This window comes from Conger conger, chromosome 10, assembly GCF_963514075.1.
Source record: "Conger conger chromosome 10, fConCon1.1, whole genome shotgun sequence".
Classification (NCBI taxonomy): domain Eukaryota; kingdom Metazoa; phylum Chordata; class Actinopteri; order Anguilliformes; family Congridae; genus Conger; species Conger conger.
In genome coordinates, this window is record NC_083769.1 from 16,207,792 (window position 1) to 16,224,847 (window position 17,056).

General features: G+C 45.0%; 1 protein-coding gene across 1 annotated transcript in view; it reads right to left on the minus strand.

Moving 5' to 3' along the window:
- Positions 1-12,636, minus strand: part of ctnnbl1 (catenin, beta like 1) — a 21,786-nt gene extending 9,150 nt beyond the window's left edge. The window contains exons 1-11 of the mRNA XM_061257825.1: positions 12,476-12,636; positions 9,560-9,745; positions 8,749-8,855; positions 7,391-7,534; positions 5,925-6,018; positions 5,211-5,304; positions 4,373-4,464; positions 2,891-2,963; positions 2,446-2,504; positions 1,767-1,915; positions 538-719 (exon numbers count right to left, since the gene is read on the minus strand). Of these exons, the coding sequence (XP_061113809.1) occupies positions 538-719; positions 1,767-1,915; positions 2,446-2,504; positions 2,891-2,963; positions 4,373-4,464; positions 5,211-5,304; positions 5,925-6,018; positions 7,391-7,534; positions 8,749-8,855; positions 9,560-9,745; positions 12,476-12,505 (1,210 nt within the window). The 5' untranslated portion in view covers positions 12,506-12,636. The remainder of the gene's footprint in view (positions 1-537; positions 720-1,766; positions 1,916-2,445; positions 2,505-2,890; positions 2,964-4,372; positions 4,465-5,210; positions 5,305-5,924; positions 6,019-7,390; positions 7,535-8,748; positions 8,856-9,559; positions 9,746-12,475) is intronic.
- Positions 12,637-17,056: the final 4,420 nt, after the last annotated feature.

Here is a 17,056-nt window from a genome sequence, read left to right on the forward strand (position 1 = left end):
ACTAAAGTAAAACCCCTGTCTGATACCCCAGTGAGACCCACCCTCATGCTCTGATACCCCAGTGTGACCCACCCTCATGCTCTGATACCCCAGTGTGACCCACCCTCATGCTCTGATACCCCAGTGTGACCCACCCTCATGCTCTGATACCCCAGTGTGACCCACCCTCATGCTCTGATACCCCAGTGTGACCCACCCTCATGCTCTGATACCCCAGTGTGACCCACCCTCATGCTCTGATACCCCAGTGAGACCCACCCTCATGCTCTGATACCCCAGTGAGACCCACCCTCATGCTCTGATACCCCAGTGAGACCCACCCTCATGCTCTGATACCCCAGTGTGACCCACCCTCATGCTCTGATACCCCAGTGTGACCCACCCTCATGCTCTGATACCCCAGTGTGACCCACCCTCATGCTCTGATACCCCAGTGAGACCCACCCTCATGCTCTGATACCCCAGTGAGACCCACCCTCATGCTCTGATACCCCAGCGAGACCCACCCTCATGCTCTGATACCCCAGTGAAACCCACCTTCGTGCTCCTTGTCCGATATCCCAGCTTTCCTCATCCTCTTGGGTGACTTCATGAACAGGGGGAAGATGGTCCTGAGGCCCAGGATGTCCACAAATTTATGGCAGTTATCGGACCCCTCGGGGCCAATCATGCCGTGGTCCAGTACTTTGAGTGCGCTCGTGCGAGACATCTTCTTCTCCCTACAGAACAACACGTGTCAGACCTACACACATCCATCAAACCACCACCTGTCAGACCTACACACATCCATCAAACCACCACCTGTCAGACCTACACACATACATCAAACCACCACCTGTCAGACCTACACACATCCATCAAACCACCACCTGTCAGACCTACACACATCCATCAAACCACCACCTGTCAGACCTACACACATCCATCAAACCATCACCTGTCAGACCTACAAACATCAATCAAACCACCATCCATCAGACCTACACACATCCATCAAACCACCACCTGTCAGATCTACACACATCCATCAAACCATCACCTGTCAGACCTACACACATCCATCAAACCATCACCTGTCAGACCTACACACATCCATCAAACCACCACCTGTCAGACCTACACACATCCATCAAACCATCACCTGTCAGACCTACACACATCCATCAAACCATCACCTGTCAGACTTACACACATTCATCATACCACCACCTGTCAGACCTACACACATCCATCAAACCACCACCTGTCAGACCTACACACATCCATCAAACCACCACCTGTCAGACCTACACACATCCATCAAACCACCACCTGTCAGACCTACACACATCCATCAAACCATCACCTGTCAGACCTACAAACATCCATCGAACCACCACCTGTCAGACCTACAAACATCCATCAAACCTGCCGCTGTCAGACCTACACACATCCAACAAACCATCACCTGTCAAACCTACAAATCCATCAAACCATCACCTGTCAGACTTACACACATCCATCGAACCATTGAAACAAGTGTTATTTATAAAAATAAAAAAGCTCAGACATACCAACTAGAAACGTACAGATTAATTTTAAAGAATCAAACTTCCACACTAGTGCCCACCCATGCACCAAAAGAGCCTTCCCAAATAGCAGACCTTGGGGCCCATACCTGCACTAGAACTGGGCCTAAAGAGGATGAGCCACCTAAACCTCCCCTGGAACTGTTTCACTGAACTGAAGTTTGAACACTGCACCCAAAGCAGTCAGGCCACACCTACCTCAGCATGAGGTTCATCAGCTGAAGCCCCTCGCCCTTCAGGAAGCGGTCCCGATTGGCTCCTAGCATCAGGCAGGAGCAGAGCGAGTCGAACAGGTTCTCCATCATCTCCTGCTCCTCCGCTGTAGCAGGGTTGTGCCGCTTGAACACCTACAGAAACCCACGCAGACCAAACTTCATCAAGCAAAAAAATAAACTTCTCTGATAGAGAGAAATGCCCCATGGACACACAGGTTAAAGACTGCTTCATCCAGTAATGAAGACAACATGGCTGAGCAGCGGGAAAACGGATCAGACTTCCTATTCTCACATTGCTCTCATACCTGCACATTGTGATACAGGAACGATAGCTGAATGGTGGGGGGAGTACAGTGTTCTTTAATGCCCCCTGCTTTCCCACGTCGAGGCACAGATAGTTCCATATATTGTAATGTTGCTGATGTTTTGTCTGTCGCAGGCAATATGTGCCAGGATGGTCCTGGGTACTCCGCGTTACTCCTGGATTTAGAGCCAGGCACAGTCTGCCGAAGGCCAGTGGCAATACGGCTGCCGCAAGGAGAGGAGAGACATACAGAAAGGGAGGGAGGTGTGAGAAGGAGAAGCAGAGGAGGAAGACAGAGGGGGAGGAGGGAGAAAGACAGAGTGTGGGAGAAAGAGGAAAAACAGGAGAAGGTCCTTACGGAGAGCTGCTGCAGTAACACATCAATGCCATCTACCTCCCCCAACAGCTCCCTGGTGCCTGAGAGAGAGAGAGAGAGAGAGAGAGAGAGTGAGAGAGAGAGAGAGAGAGAGAGAGAGAGAGAGAGAGAGAGAGGGAGAGAGAGAGAGAGAGAGAGAGAGAGAGAGAGAGAGAGAGAGAGAGAGAGAGAGAGAGAGAGAGAGAGAGAGAGAGAGAGAGAGAGAGAGAGAGAGGGGTTATTGGACTTGGAAATTGGATTTCAGCTCATTACTCAGTGTTCTGATTTCAGCGCATTACTCAGTCATCTGATTTCAGCTCTTTGGTCAATCAGTGTTCCTATTTTTGCGGTTTTGCAAGGGCTGGAATTTTGATGAGCTCAATCTGGCAACCCTACATGTGTGGGGGTTCAAACCAAACAAATTCATCTTGCTTTTGTTTCTACTCACTGTCGTTGTTCTGTAACAAGATGGCAAGGATTTCACTGCAGTACAGCTTGTTGGCATCGAACGGCATTTTGGCCTGCATCAAAGAGAGGGGGGAGGGGGGGTTAACCACTACTGAGGCACTTCCTTCAAACACAAAAATCGTCACACAATCGTCACACAATCGTCACACAATCGTCACACAATCGTCACACAATCGTCACACAATCTCTGGGCTTGCCATGTTTCAAGGAACCGGATTAAGGTAATGTTTCTAAATCCATGGCGCTGTTTGATTTGAGGCCATTATAGAATATGGAATTATTCTATGGTATCATGATATTAACCTTCTATTCACATGAGATTCAAAGGTCATAGTTTGCTTATTTAGTTGACTCTGAGTGACATCCCAAGGTAAGGACTTAGACATCTGTAGGACAAATCCTGTTAGGGTCAAGAGACAGCACAAGTGCATTCTAAATAACTCTTTAAAATGTTCATTCATTCATTATCCTAACCCGCTTATCCTGAACAGGGTCGCAGGGGGGCTGGAGCCTATCCCAGCAAACATTGGGCAAAAGGCAGGAATACACCCTGGACAGGTTGCCAGTCCATCACAGGGCACACACACCATTCACTCACACACTCATACACTCATACCTAAGGGCAATTTAGACTCTCCAATCAGCCTAACCTGCATGTCTTTGGACTGTGGGAGGAAACCGGAGTGCCCGGAGGAAACCCACACAGACACGGGGAGAACATGCAAACTCCGCACAGAGAGGCCCCGGCCGACGGGGATTCAAACCCAGGACCTCCTTGCAGTGAGGCGGCAGTGCTTCTTTAAAATGTTAAATGAGAGATTTTCAATGTTTCAATACGTCCTTTCTATCGCTGTAAAAGTAGTCAGAAAGACAGGGCTACACTGAAGATGGAATCCCAGGGTAAAATATGCTAAGGATAACTTCACACATTTTTGTGTCTGTGGGGAAAACCTATTTGAAGGTGCTCATGGAACCAATACCCCAGCCTTCAATGACTGTTGGGGGTCAAATACTGTATAAGCCTATCGGTCCTGGAGTACCCTTGTGTATGCTGGTTTTTTTTTCCAACCCCAATTGCCACTAAATAATTTAACAAGCTGTTAATCTTTCTTAATTAGGTGCTTTTTATCTTAAGACACTATGCCAAAAATAGCTTTGTAATGGCATGAAGAAATAAATGATTTTATTCTCAATGGTGTGCATTGCTATCTGGAAAAATGTGGTTTCAACATGAAAAACATGAAAAGCACCTAATTAGGAAAAATTAACGGCTTGTTAAAATTCCTGAGTTGCAATTGCGGTTGGAGCGAAAACCAGCACACACAGGGGTACTCCAGGGACCCGGAGAGTTTTGGAACAGCCGCCCTGGGAGACATTGAGGAACGCGGCACCATAAAAACGCGTCTGGAGCAGCAGCCACAGCAGGACTGCATTTCCCATGATGCCCGGCGTTAGCACACACCTTGATCCTCTTGAGGATCCACAGCACCAGGCCCTGCTGGGCCGCCTCACTGCACATATCGGGCCGGAACTCCGCCATGTTCTCTATGATCGCTGGGGGGGAGAGAGAGAGAGAGAGGGAGAGGGAGAGAGACAGAGGGAAAGATAGAGGGGGGGTTATATCACAGAGACAGATATTACATCACAGACACAACACCTCCATGGGGGGGTAGACATAGAGGGCATGGCAGCCACATTGATGTGAATGGTATGCATCACCCAACATCGGGAGAGGGAGGAGGAAAAGGGGGAAAGAGAGCGGGGGGGGGGATTGCAGAATTACACCAGAGAGGGAAATATGATTGTGGAGGGGGCTTCAAGCAGAGCTTTAAACCAATCAGTGTTCAGGTGAGGAGGCGCTGGTGTCACCAGGGACAGGATGACCGAAGCATAGCATGGCCTCGTAGACATAAAATGGCGGCTATTCTCCTAGAGAGCAGCTAATAAACTCCATCCACAACACAGCCATAACCAGGGAGGACCCACCCCACTGTAAAGGGGGCCATTAACACACCCCTCAACAGACAACCAGAATGGTTTACCAGAAAAAGAAAACACAAAAGAATAATAGAACAAAGAAAAAGAAGAAAAGAAAGGGGGGGAGGGAGACAGATCTGCAGAGCCAAATCTCTCAATCAGACAGCAGGGCTGGGGCCCCTTATCACAGCTTTAACTCCAGCACATGGCATCCTGGGGGATGGAGTCTTTCACAGAGCTTTTTTATTTTCTTTTGTGAGTGTGAGTACGTGTGTGTGTGTATATACAAGAATGCATATGTTGTACTCAGAGACACTGCTCACCCAGTGTGTTGTAGACTCCATCTGCCTCCTCCTTCACCTGTTCATCCAGACGCTCCATGTTCTGCACCAACAGGGCGACCACCTGTCCCTCCAGCTGAGAAACACACCAAAACACAGCACAATTTACACCCAGCACACACCACCTGTCCCTGCAACGGAGAAACACACCAAAACACAGCACAATTCACACCCAGCACACAATAGCAGAGAGGATGAAACATTGGGAGGAATCAGGCAGAAGAGGGGGAGCCCATCCTCCGCTGGCCGGCTCAGGGTAAGGGTTTAACGGGTTTGATCGGTTAATACAATTCAAAACCGAGTGGATGATTGCAGTCTGAGATCAGCGGATGATTGCAGTCCGAGATCAGAGGATGAATGCAGTCTGAGATCAGCGGATGATTGCAGTCTGGGATCAGCGGATGATAGCAGTCTGGAATCAGTGGATGATTGCGGTCTGAGATCAGCGGATGATTGCGGTCTGAGATCAGCGGATGATTGCGGTCTGAGATCAGCGGATGATTGCGGTCTGAGATCAGCGGATGATTGCGGTCTGAGATCAGCGGATGATTGAGGTCTGGGATCAGCGGATGATCGCAGTCTGGGATCAGCGGATGATTGCAGTCTTGGATCAGCGGATGATTGTGGGAGGGGTCCGTGGCGGCGGGAGGGGTTCACGGCGGCGATGTTGCCGGGGGCAACGTCAGCGGGACTCACCAGCGCGTCGATGAGCACCTCCGCCCCCTCCTCGCTCTCGTGGAGCGTGTCGATGTCCGTCAGCTCCTGCAGGAGGTCCACCACGGCGATGGCCATATGTGCGAAACGCAGGCTAAGGACAACCTGATGTTTACATTTGGGAACAGCTCCCTGACTACATTTCTCCAGGGGGAAATCATCAGGGTTTCCACACCTTCTTTAACAATGACTTTCAAGGCCAACTTGCCCCAAATTTAAGGGATCGTTTTATTTTATTTAAAATGTGGATAAATGTAGGCTACACTTCATTGTCCATACTCAGATAATATTCATAGCAAATCTGCAATGCACAGATGTTTAATTAAAACGCTCTTGAATTGCATATTTTGTGAGATAGGCCAGTCTAGTTAGGCTAGGGTAGTTGAGTTGAAAGCCAACGTGGTAGTTAAGTGCCTTTTTTAATTCAGTGCAATTAGATTAAAAATGCTTTCCCAAAATTTCATTTAGGCCTGTTGTTAATCAGCCAAACATGAAGAAAGAGGCTGTGTGTTTATCTGGCAGTGGATTATTCACATCGAGGACACGTAGCCTCATGAAAATGGGTTGAGAGTAATTGCAAGTTTACAGGATGTTTAAGAGGAATTTCAGACCTTGGCACTCACATATACAAGCTATACAGTTGAACTGCAAGGCAACACCTTTTGGATTCAAGCACTTGACAAAAAAATGTCATGGCCTTATTTTCTCTTTCAAATTCAGACTTTTCAAGGATTTTCTAGGAACGTTGGAGGCTTGAATCAGAGAGTTCCATTTAATCTGTAAGCAACTTATTTTAAAACATGGCATGCAAACATTGCGAATTCATTCTTTTTTTCAGAGCACCCAGCAGTATAATTGTGGAGCGGTTGTATGCCAGGGTGCACCGACAGTTGACGGCTATTTATCGCAAACGGCAGAGATGGCGATTTATTAACGCTGTAACGGAAGATGACGCGATACATTCGTCTAGGCACTGCTGAGCACGCGCGGTTTTGAATTGTATTAGCGCTTCACCTTTCGGAAAAGAAATGCAGTCTGGCTGTGCATTTAAACACTGGAAGACTGTTGCAGACGCAAGAATAATCACGTTTTCGTTGCAATATGCTCGTTATAACAGAACTCATTCAGAAATAATCTAATATAATATAATAATCTATAAATATTATTTTTTTAAGCATTCTCTACACCGAGACGTAAGATTTCCGCAATGATAGCCAACACCCATTCAAAATGTATATGATGAGTTACTGAGTCAAATAATAAAACCAGCACAGATGTCAGCAGAAGGCTTTTTGAAATCCATAATGCTCTGGGTTTCTGCACGACGTCAATCAGTTATCAGCTATTTCAGCCAATCAGAAATCGAACTCGCCACAGCAAAGCGTGATTGGTTCAAACAGCCAAACTATTGGCATGACCTATCGAGCGGAAGCGGTTTGGGTAAAAGGATATCGGTGTTCTCGTGGCTCAGTAACCCCAGCAGGGAGTGGATAGCGTTGAGCTCCACCAGGAGGTGGTACAGGTCGGGCATCGTGGCGATGACATGCATCTCCTGTATGATGTCATTCAGGTCCAGCTCTGCCTCCATGAACCTTGGGAGAGGCACAAGAGGTGGAGAGCAAGGGGGTTGTCATGAATAAAGGCATGTGAAGATTTCCAATAAACAATACCAATTATTTCAATTCAAGACATTCAACATGGATTCAACAAAGGACTTCATTAAGGAGAAAAAGTGGAAGGTTTTAGACTGGCCTAGTCTATCACCAGACCTTAACCCAATTGAGCATGCATTTCACCACCTGAAGAGGAGACTGAAGGGGGGGGAAAAAACCCTGAAACAACTGGAAATCTACAGAATCTAATCTAAAAGCATCACAAAAGAAGAACGCAACAGCTTGGTGATGTCAATGGGGCGCAGGCTTGATGCAGTTATTGCAAGCAAGGGATATGCTATCGAATATTTAGCATTATTTACTTTCATTTACTTAAATACTCTCTGTTCAAATACTTTTTCTCACCTAAAAATTGGGGGGTCTGATACCAAAGGTGCTATGTTTTAAGTAGTTTAACACATCTAGTTAAATAAATACCAGGAGATAAAAGCTGAAATTCTGAACTCATGTTCATGTTGTTATTCCAAATGTTCTCAGTGTATTGCAAAAACAAAAGAATTGGCCTTGCTATTCCAATACTTTTGGAGGGGTGTGTAGGTGGTGCTTCCCCCTAGTAACCTCTGCTTCATGAGGAAGTGTTTTTTCTATAGGACGACATTGGAAGTGATAAGAAAAACACACCAGCTGGTCTTCTAAAACAATATAGTCACTCTTTGTGGCACCTTAATGGCAACCTCACACACAAACACAAAAATATTTATGCTGAAGTATCAGAATAAAAAGTTTAATTCTCAGTTCTCAAAGCCCCTTGCCATCCCTCAAAGTGCACTCATGAATTATTCATCAACCTCCAAAACTACAGCACATGTGTAGAGCATTGCATTGCGGGATTTCCCTTCTTGCGGGAACCTTGCATTTTATAGCCTTGGCAGGAGGTAGGAAAAATGAGGGAGCAAGGGAATAGAATTAGCCCACTCCCTCCCCTTTCATAATTCAGAACCAAACCCCATATTTCATCCTGGCATTGTACAGATCCCTGGGGCGGGGAGTGGGGGGGGGGTTGCATCACGAAGAAAGCATAAAACGCGGGATTGACTCCAGCCCTGGAAAACGTGGAATTTTATTGTTCCTTCCCCCCGCGATGTAACACAGAATGATGGATCAAGGGCAAATTCCCGGGCTCGTTAACTCACTTCTCTGGGCTGTCCGGAAACTTAATCCTCAGCTCCTGGTTCTTGTACGACCTTTTCTCAAAGGTCAGAATCATCTTCTTCACCGAGCTCTCGTCCACCGGTTCTCCCTGTTTCATCAACAGAACAAGCACAGTGCTTCTTTGAAAAAGAACAGACAGTTCCAGCATTCTGGTGAATAATGCAACACACAGGCTCAGCTCTTTCAGATGGAGGACTGTGGAAGAACCCCAACAACATTCACGCCACCCCTCTGAAGCTTGAGTAACAGGAGTCCAATTTATCCCAATTTACAATTACAATTCTGTCAGCAGATGCTTCTCACCAAAGTGACTTAGAAAACTGCATTTAACATGGAAATCAAACCGTACCAGAGCTAAAGCTCCCTTGGCTAGGGGCTAGACTTTACTAGCGAGTAAAATCTCTGGAGCAGGGATGTGCACTCCAGGTATTCACGACATAGGAAATCAGTATTTGAATACTCATTTCATAACTGAAGCGTCCACATGTATGCGAATAAGCCACACTCACCGTGGGCAAGTCTTACCGTTTTATTAAACACAAAAGGGCTATGGCTTTGCATTTTATGAATCCACCAGATAAGCATATGCAAAGGAAATTACTGTATTATTAAACATTATGGGACATTGAATTGCCACTGACTTTAGTGCACAATGACTTGTCCTCCATACAATAATATTACCCGATCCTGAGCATCTGCATCTAAAATGACATGTTTAAGATGGATAGCTGAACGTAACCGGGAGCGCCTTTGAAACACTACTCCTGCAGTCTGTGGCTCTTGGGTTCCCACCTCCTGGTCTTCGTCGTGGTCCATCAGCTTCTCCAGGATCCTCTTCCTGCTGCCGCCCAGGTCATCCCCGTCGGGGTCTTCCAGCTCCGGGGGCCTGCTGTGCTCACGGGGCCCCGGGGCTTTCTGTTTCACCTTGGGGTCCTCGTCCCCGTCCTCCTCCCGGGGCCGCTTGGCCCCTCGGTCCGGCTGGGAGAGAGACACAGGTTAGGGTGGTTAGGCCTCTCCTCAGGGCCTCCACAGGGGCCTGACACTGCCACATGGCTGCCGGCCCGACAGCACTGTCCTGGAGCTCCGGACCAGCCAGGGGGAATAAGACGAGCCAAAATATCTCTCTTGACTGTAGCGTGATGACAGTTTGACTATCTTTTTCTGAAATGCTTCCTTCTTTGCGATGAACCATGCAGAATGCTGACAACTGGGTAGCGTGAGACACAAGAGATTTTAGCAGTCTTGATTGATTCGTCACAGCTTTTAAAAAATAGTGGGAAATTAAATATACTTATGTACATAAAAAAAGGAAAAAATGGAAATCTATATGCGGACATCCTCTCCACATCATCTGCTATTAAAGAAGTCAAGTTAACGAAAAGAGTTTTGCTGCTGTTCTCAAACAGTCATAAAGCATCACAACACACCATTCCGAAACAGTTGTTAACAGGTAGAAGATTAAATGTATTCTTGATCCAAAAATTTTGATTGGGTAACATTTTATTTGGAATGATGAAGAGGAAGATACTGCGTGCAACACCCAAAAATGTTTGCACTGCCCCAAAATATGGAATTAAAAGTATTTTTTTCCAGGACAGATGACCAAATTCCAGAAAGGCCTGGAAAACTCGCTCTCAAAATCAAGAAACAATGCAAATTCCAAAAACACATACAAAAAGCTAATGCAAACAGAACAGGAGCATCAAGTGAAGAAACATCAATTTTGGCGTATTCTTTTCAACTTTTATTGAAAAGCTGTGTAAAACAAATTGTGTACCCCTGGTTGTTAGGGTCTGAATTATAATATACACAGGCCTGAATGAGAACACAGCATAAAGCACGGTTTGACAACTTAAAATACGTGGGAAATTGATGTCATTCCCAGAGGGGCCTATGTATTTATTGCTATAAAAGTAACAATATAATTTGAAACATGCTGACATAGTATCTCTGTTGACATACAGTCCCCTCTAAAAGTATTGGAAAAGTTTGTGTAATACACTGAATACATTTTGGGTAAAAAGATGAACACAAGATAAGAGTTCAGAATTTCAAACTTTATCTCCTGAAATTTACATTACATTAAATGAATTGCATTTTGGCAGATGCTCTTATCCAGAGCAACATACAGTTGATTAGACTAAGCAGGAGACAATCATCCCCTGGAGCAATGTTAAGGGTCTTGCTCAAGGGCCCAACGGCTATGCGGATCTTATTGTGGCTACACAATGGGATCGAACCAACAACCTTGCGGGTCCCAGTCATGTACCTTAACTACTATGATACACGCTGCCCTGATGTGTTATACTACTTTGAACATAGCACCTTTGGTATCAGACCACCCAATTTCTATGTGCAGCCATACAAGTCCAAGCCATGACACTTCCTCCACCATGCTTCACAGAAGAGCTTGTTTGTTTTTAATCATGAGTAGATCCCTTCTTTCTTCACACTTTTGCCTTTCCATCACTTTGGCAGAGGTTAATCTTGTCCATAAAACTTTTGTGGCTCATCGCTGTACTTCTTTGCAAATTGTAATCTCACCTTCCGATTCTTACTACATATGAGTGGTTTTCATCTTATGGTATAGCCTCTATTTTGCTGCCCTCTAAGTCTTCTTTGAATGGTTGATTGAGATACCTTCACCCATGCACTGTAGAGATTGTTTGTGATGGCTCTGATAGATTTCCCCTCTTTTCTAAGCTTCAAAATGGCATGCTTTGCTCTCTCGGGTCATGTTGGCTTATCTTTTCTAACACAAATGCAGTCTTCACAGGCAATATCCAAGGCTAAAACCAAGAGTAGACATTCAGAACTATTTATTGTTTAACCAATCAATCGAACAGGACACATCTGGGCAACAACAAATACCAGTCAGTCACTGGTTCCAATACATCTGCTCACTTAAAAATTGGGTGGTCTCAATTGTCTTCAGTATACAGCAAAAACAAAGGAATAGACCTTGCTGTTCCAATACTTTTAGAGGGGACTAGCCTCAATAATAAGAAACGTGACTGACCAGAATTGCATTTGCAATGCTTAAACGTCGATTTGCAAATAACCTGGTAATGATTTTAAAGGTGTAAATACTTGGAGTAACGTGCAGCCTTTTGGACAATGACAGACACTCACTGACTAAAATCAACAAGGGTCGGAAAACAATATGATAGCAATGTTACTCAAAATTGTATCGTAAATTATTAATGAATTAGCAAGACACTGTGCATGTAGCTACACATCAACAATAAAGACCTAACGAGCGAATTAAGATGTATCAAGCTTCCCACACTTGCATAAAGCAAAAATTATAATTCTTCGCAAAGTTTCAGATGAAGGCAGTAGCAGCATCAATTTAGCAAACGAGCATCTCTATGAATCAACTACACCTGGTCAATAGCTAACTAATATAACGCTAAGTTAAGGTTAGTGGGCTACAGCCCATATGAAGTACTTAATCTGATCCATCAAGACGGTTAACAAAAAAAGAATAGCTAACGTTACTATGCGTTTTGGTGTGCAAACGTTAACCAACTATCGAGCTACCCATTCAGCATCCAGGCGCAGCATGTAAACAGACACTAGTTAGCAGCTACGTTTCGCTACAGCGCAGGGCTTTCAGGCCTAGCTTAGTTATCGTTAGATAACACGTAGAACGTCTGAAAATGCCGAATAGAAATTTTAATAGTTTCACAATTAGCTCAGAATTACCTGGTAGCTCAGAAGTTCACCGACATCCATGATAATAACAGCACAAATGAATGGTCCCTAAACAATTCACAATGCACAGAACTTACTAACGTACAATCAAAGTTCTGCGGCACGACAACAGCATTGTCGCAATCTAACAGCCGTATACTAGTTTGCGTTGTCGTAATAGGTGCGTTCCAGGCGGTCGTCACGTCCCCATCCCCTTTTCTGTTGGCGCCCTCTGCTGGCAAAGGTTCCTCTGTGAATGTATGCTTTAATTACGGATTGTAACACTTAAACTGCCTTGTGCTTCTATCTTGTGGCCTAGACGTGTAATGACATGTTGCTCAGCAGGGGTCCTGCGGTAAACAAATCACAATGAATCCCACACCAAATTCAAGTCATCTTTACATTTTTTATGTTTGTACATAGTAGGCAGCACATACACCTATAAGTAAAAAGACTTGTGTTATTTATGTTAGACCAATTTAGCGAGAAGCACATCTTGCCTTGCCTTGATGACACGCAAACTGGGGTTCTAGCCCCGTGCGCCATTTTGAGGCGCAGGTTTCCTGGGCATAATGCCTCATGTGCACCTGAAAATCTTCCCAAAAGGCTTAGTACATCTGGGCATAGTATCTTCAGTCACAGCTTCAGAAAAAACACCCAGGCATTACTGCCCTCTAACATTGTGACAGGTTTCCTTATCTTCAAATCAGTGAAATATGGTAAATGCATGTGCAATTGCATTTAACTGTTCCTGTGTACAGTTTTCTTTTAGTTAGCTTGTACCTGTAAAACTAGCCAATAGATATTTGTCAAAATTTAGATAAATAGTTTTTTTCCCAAAGCCAGGACATTCAGATTTTTAACGCGTTTGGACCAGTGATGACTGGGAACGTATACCCCTCAATATCACAGCTCATAAAATTGCCCTGCTGTGTTATTATAATGTATTAATGGAACTTTTGAGGCACACTCATGGTGTTGCCCTTATGAAAAGGATACTGAAACATGGCTCTCAAGGTCACCAGTACAGCTGGGTTTCTCTTCTGTCTGATGGTCCATAATCCTGGTGAAAAGGCTTGAATTCAGTACCAGATGTGAGTGGAGGTATGGCCCAGAGGACCTGTTTCAGGGACATGGAATAGGCTGCTATTGATATTTATTATTATTATTATTATCCATCCATCCATTCATTATCTTAACCCGCTTATCCTGAACAGGGTCGCAGGGGGGCTGGAGCCTATCCCAGCATACATTGGGCGAAAGGCAGGAATACACCCTGGACAGGTCACCAGTCCATCGCAGGGCACACACACCATTCACTCACACACTCATACCTACGGGCAATTTAGACTCTCCAATCAGCCAAACCTGCATGTCTTTGGACTGTGGGAGGAAACCGGAGTACCCGGAGGAAACGGGGGAGGCACGGGGAGAACATGCAAACTCCACACAGAGAGGCCCCAGTCAACAGGGATTGGAACCCAGGACCTCCTTGCTGTGAGGCGGCAGTGCTACCCATTGCACCATCCGTGCCGCCCATTATTATTATTATTATTATTATTATTATTATTATTATTATTTTTGTTTTAATTTTTAATTTTTATTTTTTATTTTTTATTATTGAAATGAAATATATTATCAAGGTCAGGAAAGATTATTTGAACAACACAATACATAGATATAATAATATACTATAAATCATTGCTAAATTGAGATATTGCAATAGACACATTTATTAGGTAGACCTTTACACCAGCTTGTAAATGAAAATATTTAATCAGCCAATCATGTGGCAGCAACTAAATGCATGAAAACATGCAGATGTGGTCAACAGGTTCAGCTGTTGTTCAGACAGAATGGGGAAGAAATGTGATCTAAGTGACGTTGATAGAAAGAAACCATTGGTTTGAGAAACTGTTGATGTCCTGGGACTTTCACACACACTAGACTCTAGAGTTTGCAAAGAATGGTGCAAAAAAACAAAAGAAATCCAGTGAGCAGCAGCTCTGCAGACGCCTTGTTAATGACAGACATCAGAGGAGAATGGCCAAACTGGTCAACGCTGACAGGAAGGTGACGGTAACACAAATAACCACACATTACAACAGTGGTATGCGGAAGAGCATCTCTGAATACACAAAGCATCAAACCTCTAAGTGGATAGGCTACTAAGTCAAAAAAATAAGTCCAACAAGTACTTAATAAAGTGCTCACTGAGTGTAGTTTAAACTATATATATATTTGCTAGGGCGGCACGGATGGTGCAGTGGGTAGCACTGCCGCCTCACAGTAAGGAGGTCCTGGGTTCGAATACCCGTCGGCCGGGGCCTCTCTGTGCGGAGTTTGCATGTTCTCCCCGTGTCTGCGTGGGTTTCCTCCGGGTACTCCGGTTTCCCCCCACAGTCCAAAGACATGCAGGTTAGGCTGATTGGAGAGTCTAAATTGCCCGTAGGTATGAGTGTGTGAGTGAATGGTGTGTGTGCCCTGCAATGGACTGGCGACCTGTCCAGGGTGTATTCCTGCCTTTCGCCCAATGTATGCTGGGATAGGCTCCAGCCCCCCTGCGACCCTGTTCAGGATAAGCGGGTTAAGATAATGGATGGATGGATGGATATATTTGCTATATGTTGTAATGTAATGTAATGTAATGAAGAGGGCAATACTGGGCCTGTTCCACAAAGTCCCCAGTTACAGGTGTCTTCCAGTCTGGTTGCTAGGCAGTGGTCAATGCTATCCTTGGCTCTACATGTCTGCTTAAGAGGGTTGCCAGGCAACGGCTTGCGTGTCTGTTGAAGCACATCTGCCAATAATAATTTCTGCAATGGATATTTCTGTCAGGTTACTTACTCCCATAATCCTTTGCAGCAGCTCAAAATGTCATTTCCAAAGCCTTCAGGAAAGAGTAGGAGGCTGATTATTGTGGTTTCAGCTCAGGTATAGGAGGATCTTCAGCTGTACGCAAACCGGGATGGGGATGGAGTCTGGCCTGATTTCGAGCAGCAGATCAAGCTCTAAGATGCCCTGGTGGAGAACAGGTTGAGGGTGGTCCTGGTGGAGATGGGGAGGGCTGTGGAGGTCTCCCTCTTCCCAGAGTCCATTGGCTACCTGAAGCAGACGCAGGGAGCTCTGAGGTCCAGGCCCAGCCCTGGAGACTCTGTGGCGCCCCCTAACTGCTGATTCTGGAAGTACTTTGGATACCACATGCCACACAGGCCCGAGGCAAGCACCAGGTCCAAGAGCCAGGGCTGCTTGTGAGGGGGGCAAAAACCCAGAGATACAATGCATCAGCTCTACTACAAAACTGGAAAATAATTGTGATAACTATATTTATGTCCCTCTGAAGCTCATGTGTAGTGTGTCTCCCAAAATGGCTGCTGTTTATCACCCATTGTTGCTTCACTGTAACTGGCCTACATTTCAGCAGCTGGGGTGTTCCCTCTGTTTTCAGTGTGGACTGCGAGTTTAAATAGGGCAGTAAATCCATGACTCCGTTGTGTATTGTGACCTCATCATCTCTTGCCCCTGGGAAACCAAGCTTTGTAAAACGTGCACATTGCCCCAAGAAATGTGTCAACCCAGAGGGCCTCTGTGTGGCCAAGCACCTGCCCCCTTTGCCCTAAAGTACCAAATGTTTAATAAGCTTATTATTGCTGCTGTCATGAATTTTCATTTGGGAAAATACACTAACAGAGCACTTTGTTAGGTCTTCTACTGCTGTAGCCTATCCGCTTAGAGTTATGATGCGCTGTGTGTTCAGAGATGCTCTTCTGCATACCACTGTTGTAATGTGTGGTTATTTGCATTACAGTCACCTTCCTGTCAGCTTTGACCTGTCTGGCCATTCTCCTCTGACTTCTCTCATTAACAAGGTGTTTCTGTCTGCAGAACTGCTGCACCACTGGATTTTTTTTGTTTTAGTTTTTTGCACCATTCTTTGCAAACTAGAGACTAGTGTGCATGAAAATCCCAGGAGATCAGCAGTTTTTGAGATACTCAAGCCATGTTGTCTGCCAGCAACAATCATTCCACGGTCAAAGTCAAAGTCACACATTTTTTCTCCATTCTGATGGTTGATGTGAACATTAACTGAAGCTCCTGACCCGTATCTACATGACTGTATGCATTGCACTGCTGCCACTGGCTGATTAGATAATCGCATTAATAAGTAGGTGCAATAAAGTCAAAATGTTCCTAATAAAGTGCTTGGTGAGTGTATATGACCATCTCAAACTTTCCATAGTAAAATCTTGTGCTAGTCAGTGTGCATATAGTGTGGACCACGGTAATCACCAATTCATTGAAACTGTGAAGTAATTATGGGAAAATCCAGATTAAATAACATTGATATAGTATTGTTAAATATAGTAATATAGTGTTAAAGCTGCCTTATGTACGCCTGCACAGTATGTAGTATGATAGCATTACACTAGTGCAGGGGTGCACAACAAGGGCTGATCCGTTTCAGGATTTGTGCCAACTTCTGGTCTTAATTATTTAATTGACTCAATCATATCTTATCTGAGAACCGGCTACAGCTGCAGACTACAAATGTATCCTAATGACTTTACTGTGCTTGAACCAGGGTAATTTATA